The 12,771-nt window shown below is 41.8% G+C and overlaps 2 protein-coding genes across 3 annotated transcripts; one reads left to right on the top strand and one right to left on the bottom strand.

The window, feature by feature from the left end:
- Positions 1 to 1,262: 1,262 nt before the first annotated feature.
- Positions 1,263 to 3,386, top strand: LOC109959063 (prothymosin alpha-A). The gene is made up of 5 exons (XM_020598149.1): positions 1,263 to 1,478; positions 2,084 to 2,158; positions 2,584 to 2,647; positions 2,846 to 2,928; positions 3,024 to 3,386. Exons 1-5 carry the CDS (start codon positions 1,428 to 1,430, stop codon positions 3,093 to 3,095), a joined length of 345 nt encoding a protein of 114 aa, XP_020453805.1. The 5' UTR covers positions 1,263 to 1,427; the 3' UTR covers positions 3,096 to 3,386.
- On the bottom strand, positions 3,269 to 11,577 carry slc45a1 (solute carrier family 45 member 1). 2 transcript variants are annotated; one of them, XM_020598148.1, is made up of 10 exons: positions 11,116 to 11,577; positions 10,031 to 10,474; positions 9,831 to 9,923; positions 9,100 to 9,324; positions 8,007 to 8,896; positions 7,761 to 7,914; positions 7,484 to 7,660; positions 7,148 to 7,353; positions 6,015 to 6,240; positions 3,269 to 4,959 (listed from the first exon to the last, which is right to left on the bottom strand). In XM_020598148.1, the coding sequence occupies exons 2-10, from the start codon at positions 10,452 to 10,454 to the stop codon at positions 4,931 to 4,933; spliced, it is 2,424 nt and encodes an 807-aa protein (XP_020453804.1). In that variant the 5' UTR covers positions 10,455 to 10,474; positions 11,116 to 11,577; the 3' UTR covers positions 3,269 to 4,930. The 2 variants fall into 2 exon arrangements, with proteins under 2 accessions (XP_020453804.1, XP_020453803.1); XM_020598147.1 differs by having other exon boundaries at positions 3,269 to 6,240.
- Positions 11,578 to 12,771: the final 1,194 nt, after the last annotated feature.

Raw genomic sequence — 12,771 nt, 5'->3', positions numbered from 1 at the left:
AATGTGTTTGCCTTCTTTTTAACTGACAGTGAAGCACTGACCAGATGCAGTCTTAAATTACAGAATTCAAGGCTGCCACTTCCTTTGGTTTAACAGTTGGAGGTACGAGAGCAGAGACAGCAAAGAAAGATCACCTAGAACTTCCGAGGGGAGAAGAAAAAACAGCCTGTTTGGTATATCAGATGACACTATCAGCAAGACCCAGCAGGGAACCATATGTCTGGAGAAATATCACATTTAAATCATGTTTAATCATTTATACCTGAAATATGACTTCATGATTAAACATTTGAAGTATTTGTGTTGTGTCTGTGAGGTTCTGTCATCATATGACCCAGATATTAGAATGTATTGATAGTGTGCATGACACATTTCTTTTTATTTATTTTATTTACGTGTTTGTTTGCATGTGTGCATTTATTCTTATAACACTGTTATTTACATCGTACTCAATTTAGACTTGACCTTTAACAGTAGGCTATAAGTGTTTACACACATCATCCCCCCAAACATGGCCTAAAGCAGATTTTACAATTACTTCGGTAGAAAATACTATAATCTAAACATAAAAGGATATGTGACATCCATTCATAAAAAACGGCAATTAATGACCATTTTCACAAAGTCACAGTAGCATGTCAAATAAACTAATAAATACTGCATTTGTAAAATTGACATCTTAATCTCAGGCTATGCGGGTGATTTTGATTAGTTTTATAATAGAATTATAGAGTCCGTAATATTATCCATAATTAATAAACACGTTGCATTGTTTCTGTCTTGACTCAATTGATTAGGTCTTGTAAAAGTGGAAGTGTAAGCGCACTTTAGCAGAAACACATTTCGTTACAAGTGATAAATATAGAAAGGAGGAGTGGCCGCATGGTTTTCACGTCGTCACATACTAGTCTTTTCGCTTGTAATCTGATACCACACCGCTGCAGCGAAAGAGCGGTAAAACAATAGAATCCGTCCGTGGGCATATGTTCATAAACTTTTACAAACCATCCAGTCAAAAGAACCGACAGTCGTTCGTATAGTCAGGTAAAGGATTATAACTTCAGCAAGCTTATATCCTTTGTCCAAAATTTAGTGAAGAAATCAAACGCAAAGTGGTTTTGCGGCGCTTTAAAACAGTTGGCCAATCAACGATGAGACAGCCGGTGGGCGGGAGGCCCTCTGATGATTGACAAAGAACTCGTCCAATTGAATACGCATTTGGTCGACACTGTCCAATCGGTTGCGGGATCGACCCACTGTATCCAACGAGAGTAGATTTTCAACGAGGTCGAGAGAAAAGCAGAGACAGGCAGACATCATTTCTCTCCCAGCGTCTTTGGACTATCTGCTCGAAGGCAAAGAGCCAAAAATTAAAAATCCCTTTCTAATCAGGAATATAATTATCTAAATTATTCACAAATTTAGCTATGGCCGACACAGCTGCTGACACGAACGCAACTGCAGAGGTTACAGCGAAGGTGCGTTTCATTCAGTTTTTCCCGTTTGAAACGTCGTCTTAAAGGATTTTTGGGAACTTTGCTAAGTTGATGTATTATTTATGTTATCGATCAGTTTAGCTAGCTCGGGTTTTTCGGCGGTTGCGGCAAACGTTACCATTATCGTTACTTAATGTAAGTTTAAACATAAAACCTGGGAAAATCAGTTTTAATCTAAACGACTTATCATGTAATGCCACTTGTCGATAACAATTCACCAAATAACGTGATTCATTCGTGATTTCAGTGTCGACAGATAAATATTATGTGTGAAAATTCAAATGTATAAGATGCGGTTAAGCTTAGCTAGAAATGTCTTGTTGAGCAGACAAAGCGGTAGAAACGGTGCAGCTGGTGAAGCGGAGCTGCTGCTGTGGGCGGGAAGCCACAGTAACGTCCGCGTTACACTACTCGGGACTTGAGATGAGAACCTTCAGTATTGCAACTTACTATTTCCGCCAGTCTTCACTGAATTACACATTATGGTAACCGAGCTTCTAATTAAACCCACCCGTGGTAAGAACGCGTTACACCTAAGAATAAATTCTTTGCTGAACGTGACTAAAGGAAATGCTTTTATTTTGTAGGAGCTGAAAGAGAAGAAAGAAGTAGATGTGGCGGAGGAGAAGACCGACCACGGGGACGCACCTGCCAATGGCACAGTGAGTCGGAGGCGAGGACTAGCCTCATGGCCTTTTGTCTTAGCACGCTTCATCATGCAGGTGTCGCTGCACCCGCCTCCCCCTCCTGTTCAGCTGCTTTCCACACTCTGCTTTGTTTGGGTTGTGAAATGGCACAGATGTTAGCTAGCAGGCCTTTGGATGTCTCCATTGGTCTCTCTAGTGTGAGGTTTCCCAGAGCTTGTTGGTTAATTCTCCCGGGAGGCAATAAGAGCTTCATACACATGCCATTTTTAAGTGTTCCCAGAGGAGTCTGTACGTGCAAGACCCTGGGAGATTTATTTCAGCTATGCTTGCGATTGCATGTTTAGTTTTTTTCTCTCGTTGAAATAGTGGCCATAATCCTATAAAATTGCCCACATCATAAAAGCCCTGATGTGGAGTGACATTTATTTCTCTTCATTCAGAATGGTGCTGAGCACAGTGACAAAGTGGAAGAAACTGCAGAGGAGGAACACAAAAATGGGGATGGTATGTTCATATAAAGCTGTTTTTAAGATGAAGACATTCACAACATGTTTAAAATAATTAACATTTGTCACCTTTTTTTCACGATTTGCCGATAAAATGTTTTCCTTTGTGTGGCCTTGACTTCAAAATTCTTTTTTGATGTTGATCTAGAAATCTTGTAAAGGATGTATTTTCTGAAGTGACCAACTGTCCTTACAGAGAGTGCAGAGGAGGTGCCCCCTGCCGAGGAGACTGATGCACAGCCTGTGAAACGTGCAGCCGAGGAGGAGGAAGAGGAGGAGGTGAATATACAATTTAATCACTTGTTTTTTGTGTTGACTGATTTGGTGAACTCTAAACTTTTGCTAATGTGTGAAATATTTTGTTTTGACATCAGGAAAAGGTGGAGACAAAAAAGCCGAAGACAGAGGAAAATGGAGGTGCAAAAGAGGCAGATGTGGAGGCTTAGGTCTCTGTCCTGTTTCGCTACTTCTTTGCAGCACTGTCTTAACCAGCCTGGTCAACACTGTGCTATAGAGCTTGTGCTTTCTGTATCTGTTGAGAGAGATTTCTTTTTGTTTGCTCCCATGTCACATTGCACTGGAGTTATCAAACACAGTGGCCCTGGATCCTTTTTTTTTTCTTTGAAATCTTATTTATTGGTCTTTACAGTGAGCTTTTTTCTACTTGTACAAACTGGGCCACAGGGTGAGATCAGTTTTTTTTTATTTCTTGAAGTTTTATATCACTATGTTAGAAGCACAATCTCTATTCAGTCAGTGCTGACCAGATGATTCATACATACAGGCAGCTGCTCAACTTCTCCAAGGCTCATGTTGACCTCTCAGATTCACATAAAGGACCAAAGATAAGTTTTAAGCAGGGGCTAATGGACAGTTGTTAGCATTTTTATTTGAGGCATCTTTTTGTGTTGAGCTGCTAGTAAATCCTCAGCTTGGCTGCCCTGTTAACATAACAGATGGTGTAAGTGAATGAAAAGGCTCCGTCTTGCGCCTCTGTGATAAGACTTGACCCTGTTTTATGGATGCAGGATTTTGCTATGTTAGTTAACCCCTCTTAAATCTTAGAGCTTTGGTCATTTGTTCTGTATGCATTCCACGCAGGTTTGTACCATTTATACTTGGTTTTTCTTATGTTTTAAATGATATGTTATGGCTGGGTAGCCAGTTTTGTCCAAACTGCCTTTTTCAGAACCAGAATGACATTGGGTTACATCAGCCACTGCTTTGTATATTCTGATTAACAAATAAATTCTTTTTACTTAAGTATAACTATTTTGTGTATATGTTACCTGCTATAGTTAAATGCTTTTTAAAACCATGGCTTTATAAGATGATGTCACTTGACCCAATTTTAGTTAACATGGAAAATGGCTGTCTCAGATGCAGTAAGGAGCAGGAATAATCTCTCACTTAGTAATGGAAAAGGTTGGCCAGAATCAACGGACTGCTGTCCTGCGTGTTCTGGCTCCCCCTTGTGGTGTGCTTTAACACTGCAGATCACTGCTCAAGTCCGCCGGATATGGTAAGTTGCAATTCAGTGATAAAATCACAACAGTAATTGACACAGAAGTACGAAATTGAAAATGGTCACTTTATAGTTTTAACTGAACCCTGAATAAAAGTAGTTTTTACAGTAAAGTTGATAATATTGAACAATAGATGGTAAAACCTTTTTTTTTTCTCAAGCAAGTTGCAACAGCATGAGCCACAAAATTACTGTTTCCTTAGAAACGTTAGCATGGTGTGCATCCAGCCAGTCCAGAAGGCTTTAATAGTAGGCAATTATTGACATTCCTCTGAGACAGCAATTATGACTGGCATCATAATGTCACACACTGGCACAAGTGTGTGAGCCAGCCAATGAAAACCATCACAATGAAAGGCTTAAAACAGGTTCTACTAAAGTTCATGTTGAAGTCAGGCTGGGGCCTGTGTTGAAGCTGAACAGGTAACACTCTCTGCCAGGGTGAAACAGATGTAAAACATGTACCATTTTTCTGATGATGGCTTCTTTAGGATGGAAGAAGGAATGAATGTTGATACTTCCTGTGAGGAACTTGGTTAACTGATGTAAAGTCATCACTGTGCTGAGCTGAGTGGTGGAGCAGAAGCCTACTATCTTAAGCATGCGCCCTAAAGATGACAATAAGTGCTTGCTGCAGGTGCTATGAACCCCCCCCACAGTCTTTTCTTTCACTGTTGTCCACCTTCAAGGTGACCCATAGCTCACGAGTCTTCTCTCTGTTCTTCTGTTTTGTTCGGTTTCCCCCTGAGTGCTGATTCACACCCCAGTTTCAACTTCTCCTCTTCCTGATAATGACAAGAATCACTGTCATTACTACAATGCCATGGCCAGGAGTAGGGTGACAGCTCACAGGGCTGCCTGTGGCTTAGTGAGCGCCCAGAGAGAATTTGCCACCAGTACACTGTGTTTTTGAATGTGTGTGCATGACTATACGTGTCATCTAAAAAATTTAAAAAATGGGACTTGAACAGAGCCACCTAGCACCAAACTGGGAGGTGGTCTCATAATAAAAATGTGTGATGTGATTAAGCGCTGATCAGTTTAACATGAATATTAAGTATGTTTGCTAAATTATGACAAAAGATCTTTTGAATTAATAAAGAAGGATTAAAGGTGAGAGTGAGAGGTCACTGGCAGCACATTCATTTAGTCCAAAAAATCCTGCCTAAGCTGTGATACTAATGTGCTAACTCAGAGAAACAGGCAGGTAGACATTCCCTTGGCCATATAACTAAAATAAAACATTAACACAAGGCTTTGGGAAGTTATGTTGCAGCTCATGCAGACATTAGGCAACTGATAAAAGGACAAAAAAGAGGGTAAAGCTGTGGTTAACTTTTGTGATTAACATTTCTATACTAAATACCAGCAAGCATGAAAAGATGATGCAAGATTTTATAGCAAAGAATCAGACATCTATAATCAAAGAGCTCACACACACAATCTCTCTCTCTCTCATACACACACACACACAAATCAGTTTGTCCCACACTGCATTGAAAAAGGTCACACACTTGTTTGCAAAAGTTAGGGGGAAAATGCATGTGAACACACTGGTCATGTATACACATATTAGAGCAGTGGCCAATGTCTCTCTGTCTGTCTACCTCTGAGAGGAGCAGTAGAACAATATATGGAACTGTGCTGTACAGTGTGTGGCAGCATGTACTGCGTTTGTCCTATCAGTGTTGTGAAGGTCAACGCACTCAGACACTAAGCAACAGTGTAAGAGCGTGTGCCGTTGAGTGTGTGTGTGTGTGTGTGTGTGAGGTAAAGTAAATTAAAAGGCTTTTCTAAATGTGCACCAACAGTGGCTGGGTCTCGCTATCGGGGGGCTCACCCTCAGGGGCGGGCAGCTGGTACACCACGCAGAGAGAGGAGTACAGGCAGCCCACGAATGACATCAGGCTTGCAAAGTACATCACTCCCTGGGCCCCACCCACTAGTGAGGTCAGAGGTCCCATTGCCACAGAGACCAGGATCTGAGCCAGGAAATACTGGCAGCTGAGCAGAGAGATGTCCACTCCCATTCCTCGTCTGGTCCCTTCCTCTGATGAGCCACAGAACTGAGGGGCATACATACAGAAATAGGTCAGTTACATCCCAAATCTATGTGGTGCACCACAAAACACTACAGTGATATCACTACAGCAATATTTCTTATTATTTTGAGAAATATCCTTATAATATCCAATATTTGCTCTCGCTGAGATTTAGATGAGAAGACTGATACCACTTTTGTATCTACATTAAGTTTTATTTACTTTTACAAGGTTAAACGTTTCATTCGAATTAGAAACCTCTTTCTCCACAATTTCCACACAAAACAACATGAAACACACGTACAACACTAAAACCAAATATTAATTAAATTCTACAATAAGCAAAGACCAAAATAAGTTACAAAAATAGTTATCAGTGTCAAGAAGTAAAAATGCTAAGAACAAAAACAAGGAAAGAGTTAACCTGGCTCTGTCAGGTTAAGGTAACAAAATCTGTTTAGCCCAGCACAATCATTTCATTTAGTTTTTATTATTATTATTATTATTTCTATATTTAGCCTTTATTTAAATAGGAAGTGCCACTAAGATTTCAAACCTCTTTTACTTGGTCAAAATGGTGGGATTTGCAGTCACAGTCACTTAGAACCACAGCGTGTTGATTGGTTTTTGTACAGAAAAACAAATGAATATACTATGTTAATTTGTGGGCCTTAGAGATGGTAGGTGGATGTTCATACCTTCAGAGAAACTAGCTGGCTGTTTCGAGTCTTTGTGTTAAACTGAGCTAACTGGCTGCTGGCTATAGCTTCATTTTTAACAGACAAATACCAGACGTGTATCAGCCTTCTCATTTAATTCTTGGCAATATGGCGAATAGACACATTTCCTAAAGTATTGAGGCATTTCTTTAAGTTAAAAGATAAAACTATCAAGCAACCAAATTACATCTTGCACATATCTAGAAACTGACCTGAGGGCTCTGGTAGTATTCACAAAGAAGAGAGTAAGGCAGTGTGCATAGAGAGGAGAAGAGCACCCCGTAGGTGACACAGAGAGAAAGTACCACATAGAGGTTGGTGGACAGCGTGGCAAGGCCTGTGCCCAAACCAAACGCCAGGTAGGCAAAAAAATATAGAGTGCGAAGAGAGAAACGCTCCTCCAGTTTCTCCAGTATGGCTGCAAGTTGAAGAAGAAACCCAGAGAGAAACAGAGAACAAATGTAAAGCTATAATGAAGACAAATTAGTGCACAAATCCGCCCAGGGTAAGAAATTACTCTTCCCTATGTGATTACAAGTGTAACTTACCTGAGTAGAAAGCAGCACTGAATGCATAGATGCACATGCCCCAGCAGCCCATGCTAACACCAGCATTGTAGCGTTGGTAAGCCTCAGAGTCGTGGGATGCTTTGGGGTCTCCTTCATACACAACCTCCCCCATGAAGTCAGTGTAGAAGAGCAGCATGCCCTCGAATGACAGCCAGCCTACAGCACAGAGTGAATTCAGTTCATCATAAATGTAGATTTTAAGGTGTGCTGGATTTTTTTTACTAAACTAAATTTAAATGGCGATTATTTTTCTCACCCAAAAAATGATTAGTGCATAAACTCCGCAGCGAGGGAGGCATCCTGTAGATGGCTATACACAGCAGCTTCATTGACATTTGGGATTCTCCTGTGTCCACGTTCTCGCTCAGGTCACTCTCATAGCGAACTCCATTTAGCAAAATGTTTGCTACCTGTATCAGACAACAAAGACAGACACTGTGTTTAAAAATGCTGTGGTGGCTACGGACCAAACTGCTTTTGTCTTTTTCAAAATATGTCTGACCTGCTGGCTGAAGGTCACTGTTCTCCTCCGCCCATTCTCTAGCCCAATGATCTGGGTTGCCATGGTCTCCTCCATCAGCGCAAGACTTTGGGGTCGCTTCAGGATACCGGCACTGGAGCCCCGGTGTGACCCAGCACCAGGCTGAGCCCCAGCTGTGACTTGAGATGCTTCATTACACAGTGCATCTCCCTCAGGCTGGGGCACGTCTGTATTCTGAGCTTCCCCAGCTGGATGAGGCACCACATCAGGCTGGATCTGTCCTGCAGGATGGCTCCCTGCTTCCTGCATCAACTCGTCAGGAAGAAGGAAGTCCCCTGGAGGCAGGGGTGCAGTGGTGGAGATGGGGGCCAGAGCCTGTGGCGTCTGTTGACCTGTGTAGCACTCTATGAGCACACTGTCTATGTAGGAGGTTCCTAAAGAGGAGGCAAACTCATTGATGCCTGTGAGAGAACTGTCCCTACTTATGAAGCTACCATATTTTGGAGTGAGGGGGCTCAGGGGTGATATGGGACTAGTGAGACCAGCACAGAGGCGTGCATTGGCACTGCAGGAATGGGCCAGAGGGTCAGGATTACATGGGTGAGACTTGTAGCTGTAAAGACCTTCCCTGTCTTCCTCATCCAGTCCCAGAGCTGACCCTGGAGGAACAGGAGGAGAGGGGGGAAGTGGGAGGATCGGGCTCTTCAGATGGTTTTTGCTTGAGTTTTTGTTTGGCTGGCTCTTTGGTAGGGGCCGTTCGGGGATACTCATCAGAGTCATGGCTGTGGCGATCACCAATGTGACACTCGTAAACAGGTATATGACCCTCAGCTGACCTCCCATCGACCTTCCAAACTGTGTCTGGTCCCAGTTAATGCCACCTACAATGTAACCGAATCCACCTCCTAGTCCTGCATGGAAACATTAAGAATACAAATAAAATACAACCTTTTATTTAGCCATTTTAATAGCTTAATTTCTGCTTGGCTTTCCACAAATGATCTTCAAAGAATACACAGTATAGTCACCAATTTTTTTGTCTTACTACCATAATAATTATACAGCATAATACTGTTATAAACCTGTGTTTATAACGGTGTAAGTGTTTCCCTACCTGCCAGGAGTGCATGGATATTCAACCCTCTATCCTGGTCCTCTGGGCTACACACATCCATCATGTAGGCATGGCTTGGGTTGTCAGCTGAATCAGCGCTAAAGTCCATCAGAACCACGCCACACACTGTCAGGACAATTCCCCACTTGTGATTTGACGCTGTGTCAGCCAGTACACCTCCGATGTCCCGTCCATTCAGCACCAGCGTTAGACCAACCAAAGCCCCTTTTGAAGGAGGAAACAGAAGAACATTTTTAAAACAAACAATAAGAGTCCAGCAGACATCTTACAGAGTGAGGAAAAATCATGCTCCACCAGCTGTACAGTGAAATTACTAGTAATGTGGAGTACTGCACAGCTTGTGAAACAATTCTATATCTTTTGTGGCTTTAAGGGAGTTTTGAGAAAATTACTCATGTTGCACCAAAAACATATTTTGACTTGGAAGCCTCAAAACACAAAGCCAATTAAAAATGAGGCCATGGATATTTAAAATTATTTTCATTTCAGGCAGGAAAGAGTTGAAGAAAGATGTTATCAAGTTGCATCATGGAAATCCATGGCCAGTATTTTTGTTTTTGCTTCACATTATGGATTGAAAGCCACAGCATGTTATAGCCTCTGCTGCTATGATTTTAACCATTCCTTTTTTTTTATCTGTCTCTTGCAAGAATCCCAGCTTTATGGGAGTACACTCTAAATCACTGTTGTACTATTTTAACACATCTTACCAATAGCCAAGGCAAAAATGAAAGGTCTTCTTCGCCCAAACCGGGATGTACAACGGTCACTCCATGCTCCTATGAGCGGCTGAACGAGAAATCCTTCAAGCCAAAGACAGAGACAGAAGTCAGTGAGTGACTGCAACAAGATTTTGATTTTCATAATTACAACATATCACATGAAACTCCAACACTTAGTGTTCACTTACCCAGTATGGGGCTAATAAACCACACCAAGCTATAGAATTGATCAGGCAGACCCATCTGTAGAAGCACAGGAGTCACATAAGCTGTTTCCATGGCATAGCTAAACTCTATACCAAAGAGGATGCAGCCATTGAAGAGTAGCTCCGGGAAGGTACGTCTCGGGGGAAGCTCAGTGAGGTCCAACTGGTCCAGAGGACAAGGTGTGTTGGGCGGGGGAGGCGGTGAAGGTCTTATCAGCTTCCGGCGCTTTGGCTGTCTTTGAAAGTTGTTGGCTCTGTGACTAAGGTGCCGAGTGGTGGACGTTGGGAAGCTGGCTGTTTTGGGGAGTGAGCTTCTCCAGAGACTACCTTCCTGAGCTGTGGATAACCTCCCTCCAGGACTAGCCAAGAGAGGGTCACTGGGGGTACCCATGCCTGGAGATGACATCTCACTCAAGCCAGCTTACACTACAGGAAAAAAAAAACCAAACAAACAAAAAAGAAACATTGTCAAATTAAGCCTCAGACACGATTAAAACTTGTTCTGGTTTGACTGTTCTTACTAGAGGTCATTCATGATCACCACAGTGGGGTATAGTCAGCATAGTGCTGCTAATGATCTTGTATAGCTACCAAGAGAACACTGCAGTCATCAGCAGACAGCAATGATGGCACAGCACTGATGAGCACGACGCACTGCAACCTGCGCGCATGTTAAGGCTGTGCTCAAAGCCCATGTGCTGGACGTGGCTGAATACAGCAGTGTAGTATGCGGCACTGCTCTCATGAAGCCTGTTTCCATTTTATTTTTTCATGGAGGGAGCTCAAATCGGACACAGTGGAGCCGCTGGGGATTATAACGATGACAAGACAGCAACAAAGATAACGTAGCAGTACTGGTCAAACGCAATGAAACATTTATTTTGACCAATAGCTTATAGATCCCATTTGTAGCCAAGAAGGTAATCGATTGCTTTTTTTTTTTTAGTCTCTTGGCAAATGATCCTCGATTTGAAATTTGCTTCTAAAGGTGACGACCATACAGACGACTTAGCTGTGTTGGAAAATGAAGAAGGCGTGCAAACTGAAACGTGAAAGATGATAATTACCTTAATCGGGGCGGCTCGTCATTTATTGCAGCATATTGTGTAGGTAAATAGAGCGACCACTGTGATTTATAAAAGACGCAGAATGAATTACAGGAGTCATGGTTATTTTTTTGGTTGTGTTTTTTCCCTTGGAGGCAGTCATCCCCCCGTTCTCTCCTCTGTTCCTTCTCCTTCCCCCCGTTCGCCTCTCCCTCCCGGTCTCGCTCGTGACGTCACGCCCCTCCCTGCAACATCAGCACCGCGGACAGTCCCAGCTGCAAAAGCACATCTGTCCTCCAGTATAGGCTACATACAGCACACTTTAGGTCAGAACTATAATGCAGCTAAGTATAAGTCTACATTTCGTGAAGTACTTTAAATTTGTGGCACCTGTTGTGTAGATATCAATTTTATGCAACTTTATACTTGTGCACTATTACATTGGGAAATATTGTACTTTTTACTGCACTACATTTATCTGAAAGACAGGCCTGTAGTTAGCCTACTTTTGGCGTTAAAATGTTTACATCAAACACATGATAAGTGTAGGCTGTATAATATGACATACAATTAAAAATTAAACCGGTTTCCAGCCTTGTTGTACTCAAGGATTTAGTCCCTTTGCTGTACTGAATGCTTGTGTTTTAAAAGTGCTCTTTTTAGTGTAAAGCAGTGCTGGCTTTCTTGGCTTCCCCTTAGAGGCTTGTGGCATTGACTCTCTCAACCTATGATGCCCAGTCTACCTTTTCCATATGTTATATCTGTCACCTACTTTGCGGAGTCATGTTTTATTGACTAAGCAACTAAATGATTAAAAGAGAAAATACTTGACAGATTAATAATAATTAAAATAATTATGTGTTGCAGCCCTAGTTTTTCCTCTTTGTGTTTCACAGTGTAGAGCTCCAGTCTCTGTGGCAGAACCAGCCCATGGTCTTGTTCTTCCTGCGCAGATTTGGCATAAGTGAATGACAAAAACAATTATGGTTAAAAAGCCATAATTAACTGATGAACTTCAACATGTAGATGTACTGGTGTGGCATTGACAAGGGAAGTATTAGAATGAAGGCAAATAAATGGCTTGGAACATTTTTACAGTCTCTCCTCTAGAGGGCAGTGCTGCATCATGTCAGCTCTTAATATGCTCCAAACCATTTATTCTTAACCTTGATGATCTACAGGGTTGCTGCTTTAAATCAGTGCTTTATTTCTTGTATGCCATTATTCAAAGCAATTAGATTATTATGGTTTGCAAGCTATACCACTGGATTGCCTTGCAACACTTATTTATGCATATAGGAGTGGATTTCCTAACCTGGTGAAGTTGCATTGGCAAAAACATTTTTCTGTTTGATAGGTTTGTTTTCAGCAGACTCTGTTTTACATCTGTAGTGATGTCAGAGTAGCCACTTTACAGTTTCACACTTGTTATTCCATCTCCATGGTTTGTCAGTGTCTGTGTCAAAGACCCAGAAAAACCTTTTAAACTCGAATGATGATCCCAGTCTGTACCTAATTGTACTGAGAAGTTACTGTACAAATCCATTATATGTAGTATAACATGGAACAACAGCACCGACAGGCTTGCCCAAAATGTCTCCTTGTATGTAGTTCCTGTAGTGCATGGTTATTAATATAACAGTGGAAATAGCATATAATGCAAGTGTCAGGTATTTA

The sequence above is a fragment of the Monopterus albus genome, unplaced genomic scaffold (assembly GCF_001952655.1).
Source record: "Monopterus albus unplaced genomic scaffold, M_albus_1.0 scaffold36.1, whole genome shotgun sequence".
NCBI classification, from domain to species: Eukaryota; Metazoa; Chordata; class Actinopteri; order Synbranchiformes; family Synbranchidae; genus Monopterus; species Monopterus albus.
The sequence above is the reverse complement of the archived record's forward strand: the minus strand, read 5'-3'. Positions and strand labels throughout refer to the sequence as shown.

What these genes read in the sequence shown, in the direction of transcription:
- slc45a1 (XM_020598147.1), bottom strand. Translation starts at nt 10,454, where the DNA reads ATGTCATCTCCAGGCATGGGTACCCCCAGTGACCCTCTCTTGGCTAGT. An exon ending in ATGCACTAATCATTTTTTGG is followed by an intron (nt 7,661 to 7,760) that starts GTGAGAAAAATA and finishes TCTGTGCTGTAG; the next exon opens with GCTGGCTGTCATTCGAGGGC. An exon ending in AATACTACCAGAGCCCTCAG is followed by an intron (nt 6,241 to 7,147) that starts GTCAGTTTCTAG and finishes TATGCCCCTCAG; the next exon opens with TTCTGTGGCTCATCAGAGGA.
- LOC109959063 (XM_020598149.1), top strand. Translation starts at nt 1,428, where the DNA reads ATGGCCGACACAGCTGCTGACACGAACGCAACTGCAGAGGTTACAGCG. An exon ending in GGAACACAAAAATGGGGATG is followed by an intron (nt 2,648 to 2,845) that starts GTATGTTCATAT and finishes CTGTCCTTACAG; the next exon opens with AGAGTGCAGAGGAGGTGCCC. An exon ending in AGGAGGAGGAAGAGGAGGAG is followed by an intron (nt 2,929 to 3,023) that starts GTGAATATACAA and finishes TTTTGACATCAG; the next exon opens with GAAAAGGTGGAGACAAAAAA.